General features: G+C 42.9%; 1 protein-coding gene across 3 annotated transcripts; it reads right to left on the bottom strand.

Moving 5' to 3' along the window:
- Window positions 1-265: 265 nt before the first annotated feature.
- On the bottom strand, window positions 266-26,832 carry TCEANC2 (transcription elongation factor A N-terminal and central domain containing 2). 3 transcript variants are annotated; one of them, XM_066626449.1, is made up of 6 exons: window positions 26,780-26,832; window positions 25,467-25,577; window positions 24,203-24,344; window positions 22,578-22,771; window positions 18,904-19,117; window positions 266-305 (listed from the first exon to the last, which is right to left on the bottom strand). In XM_066626449.1, the coding sequence occupies exons 2-5, from the start codon at window positions 25,566-25,568 to the stop codon at window positions 18,929-18,931; spliced, it is 627 nt and encodes a 208-aa protein (XP_066482546.1). In that variant the 5' UTR covers window positions 25,569-25,577; window positions 26,780-26,832; the 3' UTR covers window positions 266-305; window positions 18,904-18,928. The 3 variants fall into 3 exon arrangements, with proteins under 3 accessions (XP_066482546.1, XP_066482545.1, XP_066482543.1); XM_066626448.1 differs by lacking the exon at window positions 266-305 and adding an exon at window positions 13,309-15,338; XM_066626446.1 differs by lacking the exon at window positions 266-305 and having other exon boundaries at window positions 17,174-19,117.
- Window positions 26,833-26,852: the final 20 nt, after the last annotated feature.

The raw sequence follows: 26,852 nt of genomic DNA on the forward strand, positions 1-26,852 counted from the left end.
TTGCAACTTTAACAAGCCATTGCCTCTTTGTCTTTTTTTTTTATTGATTAGCAGTCAACCGGGTGAGGGAGGTTCCTGGAGTGATACCCAAAAGGGGGGGGGGTCTGCTGCTTAAGCTACTGTGCTTTCCCCCAAAGAGGAAGCTACTTTTAATTTCCTCCAGCATCGAGCACATACAAAATCAAGAGACCACCATTCTTCAGCAAGAGCTTTCTTACCTGGACATTTTTTAATCTGAACTGTATTCTGTTAATGTTGCCAGCTCCCTTGGTCTGAAACAGAAATACTGCTTCCATTTGGTAAGTCTGGAACAAAGAAAGGTCAAAAGTAGGAAGGAGGGGCTGTTTTCCTGGGGAATATGTGTGGTTTCTAGTTTCTTGTCACATCCTGCTTGAGTGTGGGCAAATAGGGCCGGTCTGTCCATGAGGCAAATTCAGACAAGTAGAGGATTGGTGGGGGGGGAACCCATTTCCACCACTCCTCCTGCCCCCACTCTCTGGATTAGAAAAGGAAGAAGGCAATGGAACAAAACAGGAAGTGCGGAGGACAGTGAGAGTCTAACTTTGGGGATGTAGTTAGACATGACATTTTTTTCTAGAGTAAATCATGAACACAAACCTAGTAGATTGCTTCAAGTGCATGGGATAGCAGATAGCTGTACTGTCTTTTCTCTTGAATGAGCTGTGTTTCACAAGTGTGGTGCAGACTTATTTACTCTCCCTGTAAGGCATCTCATGCGAAGGAGCCCTGTGCATCAGGACTTTCCAGTTCATCAGTCCATGCATGTTCCAACCATATCATAGCTTTGTGCAATATTTCTGCATGTGCTTTTTCCTGCAAGTTCTTTTTTGGTGCCAAAAATGTGCCATCCCATCCACAGGGACAGTGAGCAGGGAGTGGAGAGCTATGCTGCAGTGGGTGGGGGAGAGCAGTTCTGCTGTTTCCTTTTTAAAAAAAATATCTGGCTGCACTAAAGGAGAAGGGATGGAAGCATACAACACAAAAGTACCATGACTAAAATATTGTAATTGTGGGACATGCCTTGGTTGAAAGCAGCCCTGCTGTTGCTTTCTGCAAAGAATATGGTCAGATGAGAACTTCTGAGAAGGAATAGGACAGTGAAGGGTGTACAGCCTTCAACAAGGAAACGAAGACTTTGAAGCACTGTTAAGTTCATAGTGAGGGTCATTGAGTTGCTTTAACATAATGCTTTAACATCCTTTAACATAATGCTACAGTCCATGTCCAGTAGGTGCCCGAACCACTTGGGCAACCACATTCCATGGCAGCAAACAGAATGGCAATTCATGTGCTTTCTGAGCACAGTCTGGAGTTTCCCCAAGCACAAAACATTGCAAGTGTTCGATTCTGGAAAAATGAAAAGATCTCTGTGGCTGAAGTGCGACCTGGAGGGAATATGCACAGCCTGTGGACAATAAAGGTGCCATTATGATTATGGAAAAAAACTGATTGTGCCAAAAAAGCTCTTGAAGCCAGTTTTTGTGGAGACTTCATGTCCCGCTCTGTGACGTTGAGAGCATTAGAGCCCTGTCTGTTCTGAGCTATTCTGAGCACAAAGCTCTATCTGTATGTGTTTGCTAGCCCTGGCCTTTTTGTTCTTAATCACAGTCTGAGTTCTGATTTTGATCTTGTCCTTACCCTGCATACCAGCGTTATTTGGTCCTGGTTCTTAATTCTGAAAATCCTCATACTTCTGACCTTCAAACACAGGACTTCTGTAGCACTTTTGTTTCCTGCTGTAGACTCCCAAAGTTGGACACATCTCAGATATGAAACCCCTCATGACACAAAGGTTGAAAGGGGGAGGAAAAAGGACATGAAAGCACACAGAGGTATCCCTCTTGTTTCTGTGCTTGCCCAAAATAAGCAATGTTATGGCCCAGGAAAAGGGGAGGAATGACTCACCAAAACTGTCCACCAAGTTATGTTCTACCTACTAGTGTGGCTGGAACATAGCAGAGTGTGTGGGGCTGTTTTGGAGTGGTGGGGTGGCTATAACTGCACTATTTGTATGTCTTACTATTTCTTATTGTTCTTGGAATGGAAAAGCAGCAACTTAAGTGCAAGAAGTCTCCAGTCTGGAAGCACCTAGATTCCCTAACATCACCACAACAAAATCTGCAAATGTTTCTGCCCAAATGGGTTTAAATGCCAGAGATCAGAATTGTTTTCATCAAAAGAGCTACTTTCTCCCTAGTCAAACCTCCCTCTTGTCTCTCTCACTCTGTGCAGGGTGAGCAGATGCAATGGAGGACACAGTGCCTATACCTTTAACCATTGTAGAGAAGAGGGGACTTGGGCAGGCACAGCTTTTTAAACTCTTCCCTATTGAGCTGCACCTGCCAAAATTCCTACTTCTCTACAATGGTTAAAGGTATAGGCACTGTGTCCTCCACTGCATCTGATCACCCTCTCTCTCTCCTTTTTGTGGGTGTGTAGGCTAAGCAACTGGCATCTAGCAGCATGCCATTTCCCTGCTTGGCCTTGTAATTGGACAGAAAGAAAGACTGATGAAATGGGCAAACCTTGCAATGTTTCCAGAATCCAGTTTTAATGGTCCTGGAAATGTTGATGGAAGGGTTAGAAACTTCAGGTTAACAAGAACAGAAACAGGCCATATGTCATGGTTTTGATTGTGTACATATTCCTTTAACAAGCATGGGGTCGGCAAGCACGTGCTTTTCAAAATGTCGAACAGCAGTGGGATGGGGCTCCCATGGATCAGGATGGTGGCTTTTGCCTTAACTCCCTACAGTCCTTATCTGCATCCTCCCCCACCACTGCAGCTGCTATTTACCAAAGGGAATAAAAGCCCCCATTGGTGCAGAATACCTTTCATTTAAAAATCAGGTAATTTATTTATTCAGCTCTGTAGTCTTGTGCTTCATGAGCTGCTTGTTTTACAAACTGCCTCCTCACTACAGCAGAGGAAAGAGCAAAAAGCACAAGCCTGTGTTCTGAGGGTGGGTTAGAACTTGGAGAGGGGTTTATGATGTGCCAGGGATGTAGGAGTCTACATCCCCCCACCCCCCCAGGATGCACAAAACTGCTGGTCTCAGGGCAGAAGTCCCTGAAGAGGGACATGTCGCTCTCTTCCTCTTTCATTCTCCGAGCCTCTGTGCCGGCTCTTCTGCGATCTGGCACTGAGTCAAAGCAGTGACACCGCCAGCCTAGGAAATGTCTGAGCTGCTTCCCTCTGTAACTGCAGGGGGATGGGTGATACCAGCTCACATGTCTGTGGGCTGAACAACAACACAAAGGTGAATGAGGCTGGGAAGATGGATCTGAATGGGTAGGAAGGACCCAGAGCCCCAGCGAGGACATTTCGATCACCCCTGCCTTCGGAAGAATATTTGGGGCTACCACCTACGGCCCCTATGACAAAGTGACAAACTGTGAGAAAAATGACAGGATGCAAAGGGAAAGATGACTCCTCCAACAGCAGATTCTAGGGCCTGCTTTGGGATCTGCAGCATGTGAAACAAGTTATTGGTGTAGATGGGCAATTTTCAACCTTTTTCATCTCACAGCAGCACAGTAGTTGAAAATCGTGGGTATAGGTGGTTGATGTTTCCTACTCCACTAACTTGCTGCTCTTGAGCCTTGTTACCTGTCCTTTGCCTAGCCCAGCATGCTTTGAAATTCTGACTAGCCCTAACCTGCTCATTCATCCCCACAGCTATGCCTGCCAGCTGCCTCTCCTGCTGCTGGAATTTCTGATGCAATCTCAGTGATGAAAGCAAGCAGAAACTGCCAGTAGTACTGGCAACACTTTCTGAAGTTTCGGTGGAACATCTCATGAATATTGGTCACTGAGCTATGGATATTTTAATAGCAGGGGGCAAGACGTTCAAGTGAGCAGGACCGGGAGGCCAACTGAGACAGCTGCCCCAAGCAGAAGATTTGCTGGCGGCAGTGCCCACCTCTGTTCTCCAGCTCACCCCTGCTGCTGCTCCTTTTCACACTCCCTGGTTTTGACAAGGAAGTGTGAAAGATAGGAGAGTGGTGGACTACAGCTCTGATGCTCCACACATTCGCTTCCATTTTGCCCCCTCTTCCTTGTCCAACCCAGGGATTGGGAGGAGTAGAGGTTGGCACATCATCAGGTAAAGGACAGCAGCATTTAGCATGCTGCCTAAGGTGCTGGGAGGTGCCAGAAGAGCAGTGTTTCCTTTCTGCAATGAGTTAGAACACCCAAATGCTGAACAATTCCCCCAACATTCCCTCTTTAACATTCAGAGACAGCACAACTGAGTCCACTGTCCAACGCAATCTCTCACTGGATCCTTGCCTAACCTTGACCCTTCCCCTGTGTAGATCCTTACTTTGCTCCTTCCTTGTGCAGTCCCTTTAAATAAAACAGGAGGTCCTAACTTCCTGCTTTTGCAAAACAATTTCACAGTGGAGAAAGGTAAGGAGACCCACTTCCTACTCACTTTTAGTGAGTGGGAAATGCGGGTCATTGGGGCTCTGCCCATGATGGGCTGGTGGGAGGCAGCAGTAGACTTGGAGCGAAGGGCTTTCTAGATCTGCTGCTCCCCTGCAACCTGTTGCTGATGTGCATAGCAACACTTTCTTAATGGATGGGCTGGCCCTGCTATCATCACATCATTGGAGGATACATGCTCCAGATGCAGAGACAGGAGTAGATTCATCAGGAGATGTGAGAATGCAACGTCAGACATTTTAAGCAAGTGACTTTTCTGCAACAATCAACCATGATGGGGTTATTTTATGTTGGAGTCATGGTATGGGAGAATGGAGTTCAACCCTTCACCTCGGAAACTAGTCCTCAGATTAAATTGTCTCTCCAAAGGTGCTCATAGCCATAGCGAGATCATAGACAGATCAGAAGAGAGATCTTGGGGTGGTGGTGGACAGGTCGATGAAAGTGTCGACCCAGTGTGCGGCAGCAGTAAAGAAGGCCAATTCTATGCTTGGGATCATTAGGAAGGGTATTGAGAACAAAACAACTAATATTTTAATGCCGTTGTACAAATTGATGATAAGGCCACACCTGGAGTATTGTGTCCAGTTCTGGTCGCCGCATCTCAAAAAAGACATAGTGGAAATGGAAAAGTTGCAAAAGAGTGCGACTAAGATGATTACTGGGCTGGGGCACCTTCCTTACGAGGAAAGGCTAAGGCGTTTGGGCCTCTTCAGCCTAGAAAAGAGACACCTGAGTGGGGACATGATTTAGACATACAAAATTATGCAGGGGATGGACAGAGTGGATAGAGAGATGCTCTTTACACTCTCACATAACACTAGAACCAGGGGACATCTGCTAAAATTGAGTGTTGGGAGAGTTAGGACAGACAAAAGAAAATATTTCTTTACTCAGCGTGTGGTCGGTCTGTGGAACTCCTTGCCACAGGATGTGGTGATGGCGACTGGCCTGGACACCTTTAAAAGGGGATTGGACAGGTTTCTGGAAGAAAAATCCATTACGGCTTACAAGCCATGATGTGTATGTGCAACCTCCTGATTTTAGAAATGGGCTATGACAATGCCAGATGCAAGGGAGGGCACCAGGATGAGGTCTCTTGTTATCTGGTGTGCTCCCTGGGGCATTTGGTGGGCTGCTGTGAGATACAGGGAGCTGGACTAGATGGGCCTATGGCCTGATCCAGTGGGGCTGTTCTTATGTTCTTAGAGAGGAAAACTGATGAGTGCAATGCTTGTCCATAAGTTTTCCCTACAACACCAAGAGCAGCTGGTGGGAAGAGCTTTGGATCAGGGCTTCAGGATGGTGGATTCCCACCACCATCACCATCCCCACCCCCACAACAGCCCTAACACATATTGGAGACCTTCCAGCTGCTTTTTCAAAGAAATCAGAAGTTCTAGTCGAGGAACTCCCACATCATGTCTAGCTTGGGCCACCACGTTTAATGTCTGTGGGACAAACCAATCATTTGTTTCACAACACCTGCATTGTAATGCAAGTGTCTTTTTGACATGTTTGCAGATAAGGAAGTGGCTCCATATAATTTTTATGTCAGAGAAGTTGGCTTAGTTTCTTATCTGGCGGTGTTCTTCTGCACCCATGGCTAGAAGCCTGATGTGGCAGCATTCCACCAAATACTCCAATGAGGCAAAGAAAGGTTAACCTGTACTTTGTCCTGCTTTTCTGTCTGCCATATGCCAAACATACTGCTGATTGAAGACATTTATATGGGGATAAATGTGCTGATCTGAGGCACAAATGAGACATAACATTCAAATGCATGTAACAATACCATGATGGTCCCATGAACTAAGGAAAAACCCAGTCCCCATGCAGATGATAGTGTACAAAGGAGAGGAAGAGGATACTTTATCCTTTTCCTGCTTCAAATCTCTCCCAGAAATGGAATTAAAAATGATAGTTTCACAAGGCACTTAATTATTTCTGGAGGGTTGATTTTATTTTTTTATATTACTATTGCACAAAAAGGAAATGAATTAGTAAAGAGGCCACCATCATAGAACAGAAAATGACTAATTAAGGGGCCGGTTCAAAATCAAAACTCCTTTATTCTCTCTCTTCCCTACCCTCAGCACTCATCTCAGAGCCCACCACTGCAGAGTTGAAAGTTATTAATTAAAGGGCCAACTGAGTAATGCCATACTTGGGAGTAAGCTGGAAATAACTTATGAAAGAAGCAGTAGCCCCAAGAAGCCTCAATGGTGCTTTTGCCAGACCATGCTGGACAGGTTGGCTATGCCATTGTGATTTAAATGTTTGGGGGTTTTGTAATGGTCACACATCAGGTTTGGAAGAAGACATGAGGAAAACACAGAATATTCTGCAGTGCTATGAGTTTTCCAGTGATTGTATTCTGATTCCCCCCTCCCAAAAAACAAAGCAAAACCCATGAGTAAACAAATGATATTGGTTTGGGGAGTGGGGGAACTCTGGAGACAACCAGAGAGGCCTCTATAACTGATATAGGTCCAGCAGCATATGCAGGTGAGGGGATGAGTCCATTCTCCTAAATCCTTTCCAGACCTTGTGGGTGGACCGTGTGGCAGTGTGTGTGGCATTCCTGAGTGGAGAATGCAGTCTTTATTCATCTCTCCAGATGTCACCTCAGTGCTCATGTTGCCAAGAAATCACTTTCTGTACATTCAGGCCTCCAATTATCATTGCTGAGAAACAGTTTTCCTTGTCCCACTAAGAACTACCACTGCATTTATTTTGCTGAATTGATGACAATCATATGAGTATCACAGGCATCTATTGGATAGTTCCTGTGTATTACTGTCAAGAGCATCAGAAGCCTTTCCCTTTCTACTTCTTCCATTTTGAATGGTCTGCCAACTTGAATGGTCTGCTTGTCCTCTCTCTCTCTCTCTCTCTCTCTCTCTCAGACACACACACACACACAGAGAGAGAGAGAGAGAGAGAGAGAGAGAGAGAGAGAGAGAGAGAGTTATTAGATATTGCGCACTCATCTCCTATGCTCAAGCAAATGCTTGCTTCAATTTAAATAAAAAGAACATGCACACATGCATACCACTGAGAAAAGCAGTATATAAGGCCACAATCCTAACCAACTTTCCAGCACTGAGGTAAGAGCAATGCACCTCCAAGGTAAGGGAATAAACATTCCCTTACTTTGAGGAGGCCTCCATGATTGCCCCCAATGGCAGGATGCAGCACATGCCCCACTAGCATTTGTGATGGCAGTGCTGGAAAGTTGGTTAGGATTGCGCCCTAAATCTTTTAAATAAAGGTATATACGTACATAAAGATATAAACATATACACATATTTAGAGCTAGATCTCTGGCTAGTTTTTCTCCTTTCTATTACGAGGGAAAGGGATATTGTATTCTAGGACCACCAAGGGAGAAAATGTTATTCCTACTGTGTAGGATGTTTAAATGCTGCACAGTCTGAAAGACAAAGGGCCCAATTCTATACAATTTTCCAGTGCTGATGCAGCCATGCCAACAGGGTATGCACTTAATCCTAGGATACACTACCTGATGCACTACCTAGGATGCACCACCTTAGCATGCAGTCATGGAGGCCTCCTCAAGGTAAGGAATGTTTGTTCTTTTTTCTAGGAGGTACATTGTGGCTTCTTAAGGACTAGAACGTTGGACAGGATTCGGAGGAAAGCAACTTTGCAGAATATGGGAAAATGTAATTTTATAATTTAAAAGGAATATATCAGAAACTGGAATGGATTAAACAAACATTTTTCTTAAATATTTTTTCAAGCTATAGATAAAAATCCTTGTAAATGTAATCTTTGAATAAATCCTTGAATAAATCCTTGAAAAACTCTGCTAACTGGATAAGAGGAACTCTTCAAATGGGTGCTCCTCTATTATTTAGAGGGAGAGTAACTGGCGCGCCTCACCCCAGCAGTGTATTTTCTAGTGCTGTCTGCTGGTGTTCTTTTGCATCTTTTTAGATTGTGAGCTCTTTTGGGACAGAGAGCCATTAGTTATTTGATTTTTCTCTGTAAACCACTTTGTGAACTTTTAGTTGAAAAGCTGTATAAAAATACTGTTAATAATAATAATAAAATTTATCCATTGAGATAAGAGGGATGCTGCAACACCAGGACATCCCTGTTCCTGCCCCAAGTAGCACTGAAAGAACAACACTGAGCATGTGCTGATAGCCTTTCTCCGCCTCAGAACAATCACAACCAGTGATTCCCACACATCTGCAATCAGTGATAAGGTTGTGACTTCTAGACAGCCGCAAGCCACAGCACCTCTTGTTTTAGAAAGCACCGAACCAAATACCCACAGCTGTAATTTTCTCTTGTACAACTCTCAGCTCTTCTCAAGAATCCTGTCCCCTGTCAACAACCTAGCTGAATTGCGGTGGCCAGAATTAAACACAATAAGAGGTCAAGCCAGAGCTGAGGTTTAAAAAAAAAAAAATACAGTTCCTTCCCAAGAGTGGGCACTGGTGCTTTTGTTAATGCAGCCTGAAATAGAATTGACCTTTTGTGCCTCACTGTCACATTGTTGACTCATGATTGGTTTGTCATCCACTGAGTGGTTAAGCCATCAAATCATGTCTTTCTGAAGTTTTTGTAGGTGTGAGGGCAGCGTGATCTCACAGCTGTAAACCTGCTGCCATTAGCACAGCTGCAAGTCGGTATCTGATTAGTACATCAGGTAGTCCTTGCTACAGCACTTCCATTTGCACATTATAAAAGTATTATATAGTGTATTTTGGTCAGGGCAATGGATGACTTTCAGAAAAGCTTTAAAATGGGACTGCAGCATTTGCCCTACCAAGGCTTTGACTCCTATATATCCAAGGCTTTCAGTGGCCTTCTGAAAATGAAAATTGAGGCTGACTCCTGGAGGTTTCAGGCCAATACGAGAAGGTTGGCACCTCTTTTTCTCATGGATCCCAGCCAGAATTCCTTTATCTACTGGCTGTCCATATTACATAATTCCTATCCCTACTTCCCTTTAACTATTCTTTAATAGCCCACATAGGTCACAATAATAAACTTTCAAGGAAACATGAATAGGCTTGCACAATAAGTTCCATTAATTTCAGAGTTCACTATTTCCTTGGAAGTAAATCCCCCTGTGTTTTTACTCCCAGGTAAGTGTAGATGGGATTATGTATAACCTTAAGCATGTTTTCAGCATTTAATTGTATTTTTATTAGCTTGAATATTCCAAATATTTGCATATTAGGCAAAATATTGCATATTTTTAGCACAAAAGCACTTCTTGTCAACTTGTAAAATCTATATTTTAGGCTAAGGAATTTGTTTTTCACTTGGATTATCCTAAAATCCTTTTATGTATGAAATGGTCACTGCCTGAAGAAATCTTGGGTAGGTGCCTAGAATAATTGTATGGTTTTATTTATAGCCCATATGATAAAGGTTTCAAAGCATTTGCTAAATGAAAAAGTGCCTTGTTTAGACAAGGAAGTTCATGAACAGAATTTAACATTTACAAAATCAGCACAAAGAAAATAGCGATCAAGAGGATGATCCAACTCAAATTAAGCACTTTTAAACCCAATTCAATGCAGGAAATTTAAGCACATGCTTAACTTTCCCATTATTTGAAATAGGATTTGAAAGTGCACAATTTCAGCTGAATTCTGCTTCAAGTTCTTATAAATTGCCCTGTAGAACCAGATCAAATTTCTGTCTGTTCTGCTATTCCAACTAGTAGTCAACCAAAAATCTCTGGGGACTTGCCAAAGGTCTCACTGAATACAGCGTTCACCATAAGTTACTTCTTATTAATAGTCACTGGGGGTGTTTCAATGTGTGGTTACTACCAGTGTGGACAAGAGGCAAAGGATTATCATTTTGGCCTAGTTAGTTTAGGTAATAATTGAGGGTGGTGGTGGTGTTGAGAATCTTTTTTTTTTTTCTTAAATGGAACAAATCTAGATATATAGTAAATCTAAGCTTGGTGCAGTAAACTCCCAATGCTCTGATTCAGAAGGATCACTGCCATATCCTCTTCTGGGCCTCTGTGTTATATGTTCAGGAGGATAATCTTCTATAGCTCTGCTAAAAGCATGCAGGTTTGCTTCATGTTGTAGCAGTGTGGCAGAAAGGGTAGGTTTGATTGTATAGGGCACCATCCTGTGGTATCCCATGGCATAACATGCTCTTTGGATAAAGTACTGTAAGGAGAGGCTCTAATCCCGCGAGCACAAAGGGAGAATGGACTTCTGGAAGACAAACATCCATTCCAGTTCAAGTTGTACATAATTACAAGTGAGTTGTTGCCCCAGAATGCAGAACAGAATGTGCATTTAGATATAGTCCCTATCAAGGCACTGAAAGGAATACTAATAGATGTCAGCTGTGCCACACATGCAGTATCTGCTTCTGTCTCCGTCTTTCTACCTTGAGCAGAGTGAGGGGTATTTATCATCATTATCATCATCATCATCAGCCCTGGGGGCTGGGGGATAAGAATAGGCCCTCAGTTTGGCTGTACTTGTTGTAAGAGGCGACTAAACAGCCACCGGGTAGATGGGACTCGTTAGCCTGGGAAGGCAGCTCAACTGAGAGAAGGAAAACTCTGAGCCCAAACCTCCACTGCCTTGTGGCTACATCCAGTTATGGAAAAGGCTTCAGGAGTCAACCTTGAGGCAAATCCAGAGCCGGAGTCCCTGAGGCAGTTCATGGCTGAACATAGTCACATTCTGGCAACTCCTGCGACGCCGCTGGTTGACGCCGCTGGAACCATTTATTTTGTTACTACAGTTGGAAAAGATTTCTTGTAACAATCTCAGCTACCTATAGTTGGAGAAAATGCATCTTTAAAAGCATGTCTCTCAAATGCTTGTTGCTGCCTTTAAAAAAAAAAAATCTTTCTTTGTCCTAATGACCAGAACATGCCTCAACATCTGAAAAGTTGAGCCTTGTCATTTCCACTTTTTCCAAATCACTTTCAGTTTGTTAACTGTAATTTCTTACATGGAAAAGGTGATTTTAATTCTCTGTCATATCCTGTTTCTATGCAAAGTGAGGGCTTCCAGGTTAGTCTAGGACTGGCTGAGGCCGCAATCCTAAGCACACTTACTAGAGAGTATGTCCCATTGAACAGAATGGAATTTACATCCTAGTAAACATCTATAGGATTGTGCTGCAAGGGAACTCTCACTCAACCTGGTGTTTAAGCACCAAACAGGCACACAGGGGACTTGCTGGGGAGAAAATGTTGTCTTCTGCTATAACAACCTAAGTGTAAAACTTGATGTTGCTACTTAATTGAAGGAAATATAAAATTATAGCTTGAAAGAAATGCCTGCATGCTAATTCAGATTATCATGTCATTTTCTGATGTCAAAAAAGCAAAACTTACTTTTAATGTCATGGTGAAAATGTCCTTATTTTTCAGTGGTGCAAATTGGCATGAGAGAAAATCCACTTAACATTTAATTTCCTTTGATGTCAATTGGCTCTGTTCTTCAAAACATGGTAAAGCTGTAGCAATAACGAATCCTCTGGTAGATTGCACTGAGGTATACATCCCATTTTTGTGTTTTAAGATATTTCACATTTTGGGTTGGGTTTCCCTTGTATTCAGATGACTGTAGACATATCTATTCAAATCTTCAGAAAGATAACATCTGGTAAAGGATAACTGCCAACATATATTCTAGACAGGAAGTGTTGAAAATATCCTCTTTACCAGTGGCTTCAATTATAACCATGCTGATCTTGCCAACATATTCCAAATTAGGGTTATATAAATAGAGTGTTAATTGTAAAATTATTTTCAGTAGCTTTTAATTTAGTTGTAAAATTTGCTCCAGGTTCCACCTTGGCAGAGACCATTTCATCTCCCTTCTTTGTTCTTAATTTAGAAGCAAGAAGTGTATTACTTTTTTAAAAAAAGAAAGCTTAAGAGGATTATTTCATTATTTATAAAGCACCTAACATTTTCTAGATACAGTATATAGATAAAAATGTATACAGGACTTGCCCACTGGCTTACAATCTAGGTTTGGAATTAATGATTCTCTGATTCTTACACTAATTGTAGGCTCCAATATAGAAAAGTAGATTTTGATACCTAAGGCAAGAAACTGGGAGATAATTGGTTTTGATGGTGTCTTTCTTAGGAATACATGACTCTCCCTTGCATTGCAACAGCAGTAACTTGATTTGATTGTGCTCATATCCTCGAAAAACTGTTAAAAATGGAAAGCAGTGGAGCTAAAGGTTTTCCATTTTGTGCATACGATGAGATAGTATTTGCATGTACAATTGTACAGTTTTGGGGTCTCAATGTCCATTGATTAATACACTTGCCATCTTGAACATTTTGCAGGTGAGAGCAGCAACAGTGTAATCAGACATGCCTACTCTGAAATAAATTCCACTGAGTTCAATGGGATTTACTTGCAAGTAAGTGTATATAAGGTTTCAGCCTAAGGGCGAAATCCATACCTTATTGCATGATATTTTCTTGAATTTAAAGGGGACATTTCTGCACAAGCATAGGATCAGGCTGTAAGAATCTGTTTTATGTGCTAACAACTGCTTCACTGTTTCTGGCAGATGCCAAGTTGTATAGGTTCTCCTCCAGATCATAATTCCATGAGTCTGCTTGTCTTTTTAACAGAGCGCCATAAAGGAATCCAGCTGTGGCCTTTATTCTAGTTATTTCTATTTATACATTTCTATTTATTCTATTCTACTATTTTTTACACTGTTTTTCAACTATCATGGTTCACAAAGTGAATGGGAATAACCTAGATAAAATTTAAGGCAGACCAATACTGAACTTAAAATGACAGATCCAGAATACCAGGTGCTGTCAATGGTGGGGAACAAGGATAAAATGTGGCTCCTGGCTCTGTTCCCATGAAAGGGAATGGCATCAAAAAGGGATAGCTGTTTCTCTTCTCTGTTCTCCAAGTGCTCCTACTGACACTGCTCTTGCAGCTCTGAACAGATAGTCTCAATGGCTCCCAGAACTCTCAGCAACAATAGCCATTGGAGGTGCTGGGCTGCCTCTCCACAGCTCTCCTTATTGGTGTTGCTGCCTCACCTGCTGGACCTTGGTCTCCATCAGAAATAGGCAACCAGGCTTAGGCACAGTAGCAGCCCATTGTTTTCAGTCTCAAGGACAGGGGCAGGCTTCCTCATCCAGACTGATGTCCCCTGTTAACTGGGCATAGAGGCAACTTTGAGAGTGGGGACTCTTCTATTAAGCCAGGAAAGAGCAACTATCCCACCATTGCATCTCTCCCAGTGGGTCATGTTTCCCTTATATCTAATAATAATAATAATAACAACAGGTATTTCTATACCGCCTTTCTTGGTCTTTATTCAAGACTTTATTCAAGGCGGTTTACATAGGCAGGATTTATTTAAATCCCTTATTAAATAGGGATATTTACAATTGAAAGGTTTTTTCTTTCAAGAACCACTACATTCAGGTGTTTCATTCCGATCTGGCTTCACATTCTGGCCTCCATCCTCCCACGCTCAGAGCAGATGGAATAGCTCAGCTTCAGCTTGTCAGCTGCTTCAAGGTCGCACGGTGCCGGTGGCCTCAAACTGGCGACCTTGTGGATGTTATCTTCAGGCAGACAGAGGCTCTACCCTCTAGACCAGACCTCCTGCCCATCTATCTTAGGGTCCAACGACATGTCACACAACAAATACATATATTACCCTGTGGTGTTTGGGGTGGGTGGGGAGAGACACTGTAATTAGCATACTGAGGGCCAAAACCACAGTGAGGATAGGGAAAGCTTTAGCACTTAGCCCTTGCCATGGATCTGATCCTGACTGTGGGGCCCAAGGGCACTATTTACGTTGGACAAAAAAACCCCTTTCTTTTTGCTTTAAGAACACAGCAGTAAAATAGACCTCTAAACACCTGGAAGGTACTGGTTTTTAACTGCTGTTTCTGGCTTCCTCTCTAGCAAAGTGTCCTGTCTAGGTGCATTTACCTTGATGAAGTTCTGAGAAAACAGAATGAAACGTTGGACTTTTTAACAACATGGATTCTAATTCTCTGACACAACCATAGTCTTCTCATAAATATGTTAAATGAATAATAAATATATTATTAATAAATATATGTCAAATTGTTGGATTATTGCTGGTCATGAAAACCTACAAACATATTTTAAGAAACTTCCGTTTAAAGCTTATGGAGGACTTTTACCCAATGAAAACAGCACCCAGGGAAGTGCAATTGGAACTGCAAAGTGCTAAAGTCACAGACAGCTCTCTGTAGTTTCAACCTCTTCTGGCCTTGCCGGGCACAACTATTTACAAAAAAAATCCCAAACAAGAGAAGGATTATGCAATCCATGTAACTTCTCATTTGACCCCAAGATTGTGGTCCCCTTTTGGGACAGAGAACCATCTTCATATTACTTTGCTATGCAAACTGCTTTAAGGATTTTTTTTAAATTAAAAAGCAGTACAGTATACAGTATAAGTATTATACACTTAATATAATGTCCAGCTGTTGTGGCTCCTGGTTCTACTTCCTTGAAGAGTGACAGCAGGAAAGGGGTGATTCAGGACGAGGGGGAGATGCTCTCCAGTTTAGCAGGCATTCTTGCTGGTACTACAGCTGCTCTGAGCACTGATCATATCAAAGCCCTCCAGCCCTCATAACTCTTGAAAGTGATTCTCTTCTCCTCCTTCTTCCTGCATCCCATTGCCAGCCCATCCTTCCCCACTGTGTGAAATGAGACCTGCTTCCTCCAGCAGGCAGGAAGGTGGGGGGGGAGAACATGAGCAGGAGCAGAGTAGGAAAAGCTGCACCTCTTTTGTGGTCATGATGCTTTTAAAGAGACAAGCAGGATTTCTTTGGAGCAATGTGGCAATCCTAGACCTGGATAAAGCATACCAAAGAACACAGATTATCACTACCTTCCAGTAGTGATACCTACCACAGGTAACTGATCTTAGATTATGTCCTTCATGTCAAAGGCTCAGAACTAACAGCACAAAAAGTTTGATCATACCTGATCATTTGATCAGTGCAGTGAGCTGGAGACCTTAGCTCCTTAGCTGATTGCTGATTGGCTGATTTGCTAAGTGACAGCTTGTGTAAAAAAGGCATTCCATTTGTTAATTAACAAAGGGGAAGATACTGCTGGAGCGATGGGAAGAGATTATTCTGCCAGGCTAATAGGAGTTGAAGCTTGCTGGTGCCTACTAGGGAGCAGCATGTTTAGCCCATGGGCTCTGTCATGCTGGAACAAAGAGTGTAATACAGTGTTTCTCAAACTGGGGGAGGGGTGTCACAACACCCCAGCCTGAGCCCTGCACCCTTAAGGCCCGGCACTCCTGCACTTGTGCCAGTAGTGGGGCCATTGGAGTTATTTTTAGACTCACCGCGGCCCGCAGATGCCCTCCAGAGGGTGGAGGAAGCCTGCGGGGTCCACAGCAAGCTTCCCTGCACCTTAGAATTGTTGAAAAATGCTCATGCAACCCATTTCCAGTTTCACAATGAAAACTGGAAGTGGGTCACACAAGTATTTTTCAACCATTCTGCGGTGCAGGGAGACTAGTCAAGGACTCCACAGGCTTCCCTCACCCTCTGGAGGGCATCTGCCAGCCTTGGTAAGTCTAAAAATAGCCATGATTTCCCCAGCACTGGTGCAATTGGAGGAGCACCAGCATCACCCCTTTTCCTACCCTGCAAGAACTTACAGCAGCCCAGACTTTCCCAGAGAGTTTGGGAACTGTTGGTGTAATAGAAAGGAAGAGCTTTGTGAAGACAAGCTAGCAGGATTCCAACATGGTTTCCTGGCATGTGGTACAGAAGAAATTTTTCTCTGAACCTCAGTTAAAACTACTGCAAGACAATACCTTGCACTTCATGTCAATGAGGCAAAGCAGATCAAAACGTATGTGCCATACGAATCATAGCACTGAAGGGTGCTGGATTCCTGACCTGTTTCCTATGCACCAACGTGAGATTCCTTTGAATTGAGTTAAAATGTTTTGGGGACATACACTCATGATTTTATATTGCATATTATCCCGATACCGAGCTAAACAAACGCATCGGTAAAGCAGCTACCATGTTTTCCAGACTCACAAAGAGAGTCTGGTCCAACAAGAAGCTGACGGAACATACCAAGATCCAGGTCTACAGAGCTTGCGTCCTGAGTACACTTCTGTACTGCAGCAAGTCATGGACTCTTCACTCACAACAGGAGAGAAAACTGAACGCTTTCCACATGCACTGCCTCCAACGCATCCTCAGTATCACCTGGCAGAACAAAGTTCCAAACAACACAGTCCTGGAACGAGCTAGAATCCCTAGCATGTATGCACTGCTGAAACAGAGACACCTGCGTTGGCTCAGTCATGTCATGAGAATGGATGATGGCCGGATCCCAAAGGATCTCCTCTTTGGAGAACTCGTGCAGGGAAAGCACCCTACAGGTAGACCACAGCTGCGACACAAGGACATCTGCAAGAGGGATCTGAAGGCCTTAGGATGGACCTAAACAGGTGGGAAACCCTGGCCTCTGAGCAGCCCACTTGAAGGCAGGCTGTGCAGCATGGCCTCTTCCAGTTTGAAGAGACACTTGGCCAACAGACTGAGGCAAAGAGGCAAAGAAGGAAGGCCCATAGCCAGGGAGACAGACCAGGGACAGACTGCACTTGCTCCCAGTGCAGAAGGGATTGTCACTCCCAAATCGGTCTTTTCAGCCACACTAGACGCTGTGCCAGAAACACCATTCAGAGCGCGATACCACAGTCTTTCGAGACTGAAGGTTGCCAACTACTATTATCTGTCTTTGAAGAAAGATTAACATATTTGATTTGCTTCAAGTAAATTATACTTTGAAATTTAATTACAGTTCTTGTTTATATCAGTCTATAAGATTAAAAAAAAAAGTTAAAAAACAACCCCAAAACCCTAAGTATGAGGTAATGATGCTTCAGGGTAATTGGGCTGGAATCCTATAGAGGTACTTCAAAGTAAGTTCCATCAGTGGGCCTTTCTTCTAAGGAGACATGCATAGGATTGTACAAGTTTGTACAGTACAAGCAGGGAGGCCATTGCAAGATGAGTGACTTGAAGACATCTCTACCTGAAAACCTGCAGCTACTATTTTAATGAGTAATGACCCAATCCTATCCAATTTTCTGTTGACGATGCAGCTGCGCCAATGGGGCATGTACTGCAATCTGTGGTGGGAAGGAGGCCTTCTCAAGGTAAATGAATGTTTGTTCTCTTACCACAGGGTTTCATTACAGCTGCGCCAGGGCTGCAAAGTTGGATAGGATTGGGCCCTAAGTTATATAGGTGGGGAGAAAAGTTGCCCTATTGTTTTCATACCCATTTGTATAGTGCAGAGAAAGAACCACTTGGCCTTCCAGGTCCTCTAGTCTTCAAAATTCCAACTATGGAACAGTAGAGGCTGAACGTCTACTGTTCCACCAAGCAGAACAGTACAAGTTTAGAACACGTAAAACCGCCAAGGGATGCCATTTGATCTTGCTGGCTTGTTTGATCTTGCTGGTTTGAACAAGTGAAACCACCAAAGGATGTCATTTGAGCTTGCTGGCTTGTTGCTACATCCTTAAAGTAAACTCATAGTTCTGCTTACAGGCACTGGAGACTGCATGAGAGGGCAAACTGATTTATCAGTAGTAAATTAAATGTGAAGGGGTATGACATGCTGGAAAATGGGGCTAGCCTTCTATTTACAAGCTAGGGCTGGCCACTTCTTATCTGGCCCCTTGAATTCATTTAAGGTGCAATCCTAATCAACTTTCCAGCACCAAGGTAAGGGCAATGCATCTCCGAGGTAAGAGACAAAATTCCCTTACCTCGAGGAAACCTCCGTGACTGCCACCCAACTGCAAGATGCAGCCTCGGCATGTGTCAGTGCTGGAAAGCTGGTTAGGATTTGGGCAATTTGAACAAGTTGCTAAGCTCTTAAGATGAAGTACACACAGGTTTTTGGCCATACTCTGCAAAAGGAGCAGATTTCATAACTAAGGGAGCACTGACATAAGGGCAATGCAGCTCTGAGGTAAGGGAACAAACAATCCCTTACTTTGAGGAGGCCTCCATGACTGTCCCCCAACTGCAGGATGCAGCACATGTCCCATTGGCACCACTATGCCAGTGCTGGAAAGTACTGACATAAGGGGTTAGGATTGCGCCCTAAGACTGTATCTCTTCCCAGCTAAGCTTGCATTCCAGGCTGCCATAAAGGAAAGCAGAAGAACTCTTTCCATTGCTGTTTGCCTTCTGAGCTGTGTCATTTGTATCAAACAAAGGACATGATGACCAACGGACTTCCTTAGATATTCTTGTCCCTCCAATACTACTGAACAGTTGGCATGGTCAATAACGTTATCCTAGTCCTCTGAAAAATGAAAGAAGTTTCATCATTCATTATGTGATGCAGCCATGCCAACCCCACCTGTCTCCTGCACCAGCAATTTGAGTCACTTCTTGTGGTTCTTCACGAGTGTGCAAGGTGACAACACACCACTTTGTACTTGTGCTCGAGTTTCAGGCCTGTGCTTTAAAGCAAACACAAGTGCTCTCATGGTCTTGCGATAGGGCACATTAACGAGACGGGAACAGAGATGAAAAGCCTCTCGCTCAATATTTTCTGCCAGTGGGTGATCAATCTGAAAACAGAAAGTAAGAGATGAAATCCGTACGTTTAATAAGGGGACTAACTGTTCAAAACTAGAGGCTGCTTTCTTAATAAGCTCAAATTCAAGGAAATTCACTTCACATCACAAGTAAAACAGGAAGAGCAATTTAATTTCACTCCAGCAATTAAAGAACAAGGCAGTGTGGTCAGTCAATTTGTGCCAGCCCAACAGGAAACTAATCTGCAGTCAACCTGGGATATCAGGTTCAAGTGCAATTATGAACAATGCAGAACTGCCACAAGACACTTTTGATAGCATTTCAAACTCCACTCCAGAACCAAATCCGAGATGCTCTAAATACTTGGCAAGGCTGACTGGCGGGGCTGTAAAGGGAAATGTAGCCTCTGTGAGCAAGTGTAAGGAGGTGTAATTAAGAAAAGAGAAAGGGATTTGCTAAATGTTAATTATGAAGTTATTGCTTCAACATGTGCCAAGCTATGTAATTTGGCACAGTTGAGACATCTAAATAAATTATATAGAAACAAATGAAAAGCAACTGCAGCCTATCAAGAAAGGGTTTCCCCCCCTCTTTTGATCATTAGTGCTGAGGAATTCTATAGCTGGGGAGAATCCAGAACATTCAGCGATTACTATCCTAGTGCTTATTTCACCTCCACTGTGGTTATAACCGTCTCCCAGTCTTACTTGCATCTTATACCAGAATTATGCTGTTAGTATTCCACTGGAATCAGTGGTCTCCCTCTTGCTTCACAATGCTCTATATTTCCACAACTTGATTTTTAAAAAAAGCCTTGTCCAAAGCCCACTACACCAATTATCTGAAATCACTCTAAACTCTGTTTCAGCCTCCAACTTCTGTCTCTTCTTTTACTTATTTTATTCCCTGATTGCATCTGGTGGTTCATGAAAATGCACATAGTACCTCTCTGGGTTATCAACAGCTGCTCATGTGGGAAAAATTCAAACAGTATGATGTGTTCTTGCCTTGGTCAGAGATTCTACCAGCTTAATCTAACACTGCTGGGAGCTGGCTTAAGGGTCTTCAGCAGAAGGAAAATCCATATATTTTGGAGTATTGTATTGCCTTGGGTCACCATTTGGAGTTTGTTTGGACCCCAGAGTGAATAGGATGTCCACATTTTGTTCTATTAGAACTTTCTGTGGCATGGGGTTAGCTGACTGCGTACAATCCCAGCTACTTCATAATCCCATAGTAAAAGTGCAAGAGTTCCTCTTCCCATCCACATCTGCTTTTGCCAATTTGCATACTTCAACAAAAGACAACGCTCCAGAGGGGAACCTCCTCCAGGGCTGAGTTTATGATTGGGCAGATTTGGCAGCAGTAGACACAATGGTTGGTGTTGCTGGAATACCCCCCTCCCCCGATTCCTTCTTGCCCACCCACTATGTGTTTGTTTTACCCTTACTCTGTATGTCCATCCATTTAAACTTTGAACACTATTGTACTCTTTAAAGAGATACAAATGATCATGCTATGTTGTTTGACATTCAGTAGCCATCTTTTAGTATCTCCACATATACAACTAACAGTATATAGGGGTTGCTGCCAAAAGGAGCAGTGAATGGAGCAATGGATGGAAAAAATGGATAGGGCTAGCACTTAGATGTTCAACTACAGCTGCCCCAAACCTGTGCATGCAGGCTTTTGCAAAAAGAGAGAGACACCTGGAAAATGGGTATTGCACCATATATGTCAACAAGTGGGCCAGGAACCCAATTAAACCTGGATTAGGTACCACGTATCCAGATCAGCAGCATCAAGCATCTGTCTGAAGGACAGCGTGTCACAACTGAGGTTCAAACTCAGTAGCTATGCAATAAACTAAAGCTAAACAGTCCAGCTTCACAACCTGCTGTTAGCTCCGTGGCAGAAAAGGTGCATCATTTTCTGACCAGAGTTGACAAGGACTGCAAATGTAGTACTTCTAAAACGATGCTTAGCAATTCCTGAGTGCCTTGACTTGCCATTTAAAGGATAATTAATGAATATGTTAAATGGATAATTATTATGGTGTTTAATATAGCAGCCTGATCATTAAGGCTTAGAGAGAATTCTTGTGGTGTTCATTACTTAAGGATACCACAGGGATCTGATATTTACCACCACTTTGTACACTATTGACCTTCTCCATGGGTTTTCACAATAAACTTTGATTTACAAACACTTAATTACAGATATAAAGTTTGCGTCAAATACCGAACATCCAAACGGCTTTAGTGTAGATTTAACACACGGAATACTAAAGCGAAATACAATACTTTCCCTGCTGTCTCTTCTTTCAATATATTTTAAGAAAAACAGATACAAAAATTCAACACATGCATGCCAAACAAACTAGACTAGGATCCCAAGAATATCTTTCTACTCGGCCGTCCTTCAGGATAGCCCAGAGCCTTCAAGCCTTTAGATTATCTGCCCTGGAGCATTTGTCTGGGTTGCATGAAAGCACCTGCTGATAATTGCTGGACTTTTTGTTTACAATCTTGGTGTGTGAGCATTTCTATACCAGCCTTATAACTCAGAAATATATTTTGGCAGAAAATACAGTGAAAATGCCTAACTAACATTTTCAGTCATGGAATTTGACTGCATGGTTGCCACTCATCAACAGAAGTGTTTGCCGTTATTACAAGGTAAACAATGCACTATCCACAAAATTTTTTCCTCAATGTTAACATACGTAGTACAACCCTTCTCAACTTCACTCGTATACTAATACTGTGTAATCCTATGCATGTTTATCTGGGAGTAAGCTCCACTGAACTCTGTGGGGCTTACTTCTGAGTAAGTACTGAGTACTTCTCCATGCATAGGACTGCACTGCCAGCTTAATCACCCATGTGGACTTCAGGAGTCATCTCTTCCTCCTCCCCACTATCTCTGACCTTTCCTTGCTTTCTCGTTTCTCTGTTTTTGTTCCAAAACACATAAGAAAAAAGCACAGTTGATTGGCACACTTTGTTTCCAACAAGGCTCATGTGCTTTTAACAACTAAATAGCAGACGGGTTCAGGTACACTTTTCTTCTGTTACTTCCATTACTGTCATGCAGTGGCAACAAATGGTGCCATACCTGCAATGTCAAGCATACAACACCCCGGAGTGGTTTTTGCAACTTTAAGAAGTTTGCTGATCAGAGGAAGGGAAATGTGTAAATGAGTCAATGTACATACTTAAGCTGCCTTTTCAGCACTGCGTGGTGGAAAAGACAAACTGACAACTGAACCAGCATTTGATTTGCTGGTTCATATGTGTCACATAGACTGCAAAAGCCAGGTTCAGAACCTACTGCAATCAGAGTTTAAACATTGTTTCTTAACACCCAAAGTTAGCAATCACCATTTTTAAATCTTTGATAACTGAGTTAAATTACTGGAACTGTAATCCCATTTTGCAGACAGAAATGTTTTATATACAAAACCATGGATTCATCATCAGAAAATATTACCTCCAACTCAAGAGCTTCGGCAAGTAGCTTCTGTGCATTCTTTCTAAGGCTCTCTGTTTTGGGATCACACCTAACTTCTATTGAAGGTCTGTCTGAATGGTCTTTGAAGAATGTTCGCCACTCGGTATACACATCTTTGGCAAGAGCGGCCACATCCTGATCTGGATGCTTACGCATCTTATTCACTGTATGACCTTGCAGAAAGCAAAAAAAAACAGAAAGTGTCACTCCTTAAGACGACAGCCATGTGATACAGACAGCAGCTGCAATCCAAAGTTAAGTATTTAAATTTTAACACCTAGACTTTTGTGTACTTAGATCTTAAATGAAAAACCAGAGGGAACATTTTATAGTCACTATTTGAGAAGACTGCTCTCTGAATTTTTTAGTTGATTTAGAATAATTGATTACAGAAACACAGTTCTGTTCAAAGAGATTAATTACAATACATATTCTTATACAACAAAAAGGTATCATGTTAGTTCTTACATATTATAAAGGCATTATTAGCTACAGGAAAGTTAAAGTATAGACCTAGCCATAACAGCTAAATGCAACCTCTTTATTGAGAGGTATAGTACTCTGCTCCTGACTACCAGATGATGGAATCAAGGAAAAAGGGGTGACTATAGCCATCTACTTGTGATCTTTCCAGGATAGCTACCTGGAAAGCTAAACAAAACTATTGGAAAGAGAGTGCTGGAATGGATGGACCTTTGTTCCAACCAAGCACAAACAGTTCTTATTTACTGAAAACAGGGTGAGGGGAGGCATTAAGTTATCTGCTCCCATTTCCACAGAATACCAACATGTGTGTGTGAATCATCCAAGGTCAGCACCAAGGGCATGTACACATCCAGGTAAGCTTTACACAACAATGGAGACTCCTTGTTTCTAAGATTGACCAAAAAGCTTTTTGTTATCTTAAGGGTAAGGTTAAGGAAGTACCAATTAATATTGGTTATTGAAAACACCCTGGAAGCAATACAAATGGCACAGCTGTAGAAAGTTTGAATGATACAGATAACATTCTCTGTGATATTAAGCCATTTCTGCCCACGGTCGCATATACGCAACAGGATCAGGTGGAAAAATTGTGAATGATCCTCAATTTACCGGGCATGGGAAAATACATTATAAAACTGATGAGAGGGTGAAAAGTTCATTCCCTCCCTTGATGGAATCTGACCTTGCTAACAGTTGCACTCTTGTTATGTAGAAAAGAATAAACCACAACCCTTCTCCATTTGATTTCTCTGATGGTTCTTTAATGGTTACACAAAAGAACTTTTCCATGACATCAGACAAGTTTAAAATTAAATATGAAATATTTTAACAAATAAATTCTCAGATCACTTATTTTTAAAGGAACACACCTGAAATGTCTCAGGGCCCAAACCCATCCAACTTTCCAGCACAGGTGTTGCAGTGCAGCTCCAGGGTAAGAGAACAAATGTTCCCATACCTTGAGGAGGCCTCTGTGACTGCCTCCCCACCACAAGATGCAGTGTATGCCCCATTGGCATTTACTGAATCAGCACTGGGAAATTGGATAGGGTTTGGCCCTCAGTTCTTCCCACCAACCACAAAACAGACTTTCCAAGGAGAATAAGAAAAAAAGTTACCTATTTTTGTTGAGAGCAGAACTTCCTTAGAGGGTATTTTCTTTCTTAATTCTTCTAAAGCCTCAATTAGATTCTCCTTAGATTGAACTGAAAGCTCTAGTGTAGATTTCCATCTTTTTATATCTTCTATAACCACAACTCTCTGGAAAGGAGAATCATCATTAGGAGACAGACACACAGATACTTATTGCAAATAAATTTATTGCATTTCCTGTCAGCTAATACTGCTGTTATTGACCTATGAATTATTGATAACAGTCAGTCAAGTACAGAAGGTCTGATAAATCCAAACATATGAATGCTTGTTTCATAGCATATCCCTGATGTAAAGCAAAGAGGAGAAATCTAAAAAGCAAAATAAACTCATTAGGCTGCCATCATCAATCTAGTTACTATTCTGAAGTGACTGCTTTGAGCAAGTATTTCTTGTAAAAACCTCATAGCCTTGTCAATTACCCCAGCATTTTTTCAGTAAGTGTGTGTCTTCCCGACTTCACTATCCAACAACCTTACTAGCCAAAGAGAGAAGGTGCAGCATCTCTGTGGTGGAGAATAGTCAAGAGATTTCAGGTTCAGCTCTTAGCAACCCCTGGATGTAAATGTGGGGAGCCATTTCAGGCAGTATAGATAAAACTGAGCTAGATGGACTAATGGTCTGATTTGATATAAGCAGGGCTCCCCTTAGGGCAATTTGGCCAAATTGGGTCCCACACCTGGAGAGGCCCTGAACTAGGGTGGTATGCAGAAACATGCAGCCAGTACCTTGCTCTAGCTGATGTTCTGGCACAGAATTTTCTGTGCTGAGGTGTCATGACAAGAGCATTGCAAGCAGAGCATTGCTGCTGCACAGCACTCCCATCCACCCCAGGGTCCAATTTGCTTGAAATCCCCCCCCCAAGCAGTTGGTGGTGATGCCACTGCCAGGTGCCTTGGCACTGTGGTTCATCCTGGTAAGTATGCTTCTAAACCTATTCATTCATCTCCCCCCACCAATCTTCTCATGTTTACTAACCTCTGTATTGCCAAAATCTTCTTCAGGGTGTCCCAGATTCTATATACAGCTTAAACACATTTTTAAACCTTTGATTGTAAATGTTATTCACAAAGGTCTTCTCAAAGGACACCTGGACAACCTCTTTAGTACTTTCCTATCAATGGAGCATAACACATTGCAAAACAAAAAAGCTGGTACCTACTGTGACCATGAAATATTACACTGGACAATGATAAATTGTTATCATTGGGAGCATATCCAACTGCTTACCTTCAAAGACTCTATAGTGGCTTGCTTATACAGCTTTTCTTCAGGTTTTTTCTCCTTAGGTTCTCTTTCAGTTCTGAGTTTGCGCGTGACATATTTATCCATGATGCAATCCTTAGATAGGTAGAAACCATTGATTATAGCAAACCACCAATGTAAAGCAAAGGACTGCTGTGCAGGGTCTGCTTCAGTAAAACATCAGGGATTGATATACATTTTTGGATCATAACAAAGTACTATAATGCCTATTAACATAATAAAAGGAGGACAGGAGTGATTTATGGAAAGGCTTTAGTATTCTGCAGCTGGCACTTAAAAGTGTACTCAGGATGAGGGTTTCTGGGGAAAAAACATGTTCCTTCACAAGGTAAAAAAGGGAAATGGGCATAAGACCACAAGCAACCAAACAATCAATGGCAATGGAGGGCTGGTACAGACAAAAGGTACCAGGTTGTTTTGGAGTTATGCCATTTGATTTGGATGGTCTCTCCCTACATTCAAGGGCAGAACAGATTCTGAGGAGGGCAACAAAGATGATTAGGGAGTGTGGAAACTAAATCCTATGAGGAATAGTTGAAAGAGCTTGGTATGCTTTCGACTGGAGAAGACGAATGGGGATATGATAGCCAAGTGTCTGAAGGGCAATCACACAAGAGGACTTAGGGCCCCATCCTACCAACTTTCCATCACCTGTGCAGTCAAGCCAACGAGGCGTGTGCTGCATCCTGTGGGCAGCCATGGAGACCCCCTCAAGTTAAGGGAACATTTGTTAACTTGGAGCTTCACTGCTGCTCCGTTGGCCCTGGAAACGTGGATAGGATTGGGCCCTCATTCTCTGTGGTTCCTGAGGGAAGGACTAGAATCAACGGATTGAAACTAAAGGGAAGTATTTTTAGCCTGGCTTCCTCCCAGGAAAGTGTGGAAGGGATGGCAGCCCCAGAGCCCAATCTTCTGCATGCCTACTCAGAAGTAAGCCCCATTCTAGTCCATGGGCTTCCTCCCAGGAAAGTGTGGAAGGGATGGCAGCCCCAGAGCCCAATCCTCTGCATGCCTACTCAGAAGTAAGCCCCATTCTAGTCCACAGGCTTCCTCCCAGGAAAGTGTGGCAGCCTCTTTCCAGTCACTGGGGCACGGCAGAGACAGAAGGCGGGAGCCACTGGCTGGAGGGAAGCTGCCCTGCTGGGTCTCTGCCTGCAGGGAGCTCTGAGGAGCCCAGCCGGGGAGCGTGACAGAGAGAGACCCTCCCCCGCCCTGAAGTGATGCCAGGGCGCTTTGTCTGCATCACAGACCGCCGTCCGGGGCTGAGCCGCGCTCACCTGCGCCGTCCAGGCGCGCCCGCTCCTCTTCGTCGCCCCCTCCGCTCTGGTCTGGAGAGTCCCCAGCAAGAGA

This window comes from Tiliqua scincoides, chromosome 4 (assembly GCF_035046505.1).
Source record: "Tiliqua scincoides isolate rTilSci1 chromosome 4, rTilSci1.hap2, whole genome shotgun sequence".
Classification (NCBI taxonomy): domain Eukaryota; kingdom Metazoa; phylum Chordata; class Lepidosauria; order Squamata; family Scincidae; genus Tiliqua; species Tiliqua scincoides.

Coding starts and splice junctions, on each gene's coding strand:
- TCEANC2 (XM_066626449.1), bottom strand. CDS start 25,568: ATGGATAAATATGTCACGCGCAAACTCAGAACTGAAAGAGAACCTAAG. Junction 22,772..24,202: donor TCTGCTCTCAACAAAAATAG/GTAACTTTTTTT, acceptor GCTTTCTGCAAG/GTCATACAGTGAATAAGATG. Junction 19,118..22,577: donor CCGAAGCTCTTGAGTTGGAG/GTAATATTTTCT, acceptor TTCTGTTTTCAG/ATTGATCACCCACTGGCAGA.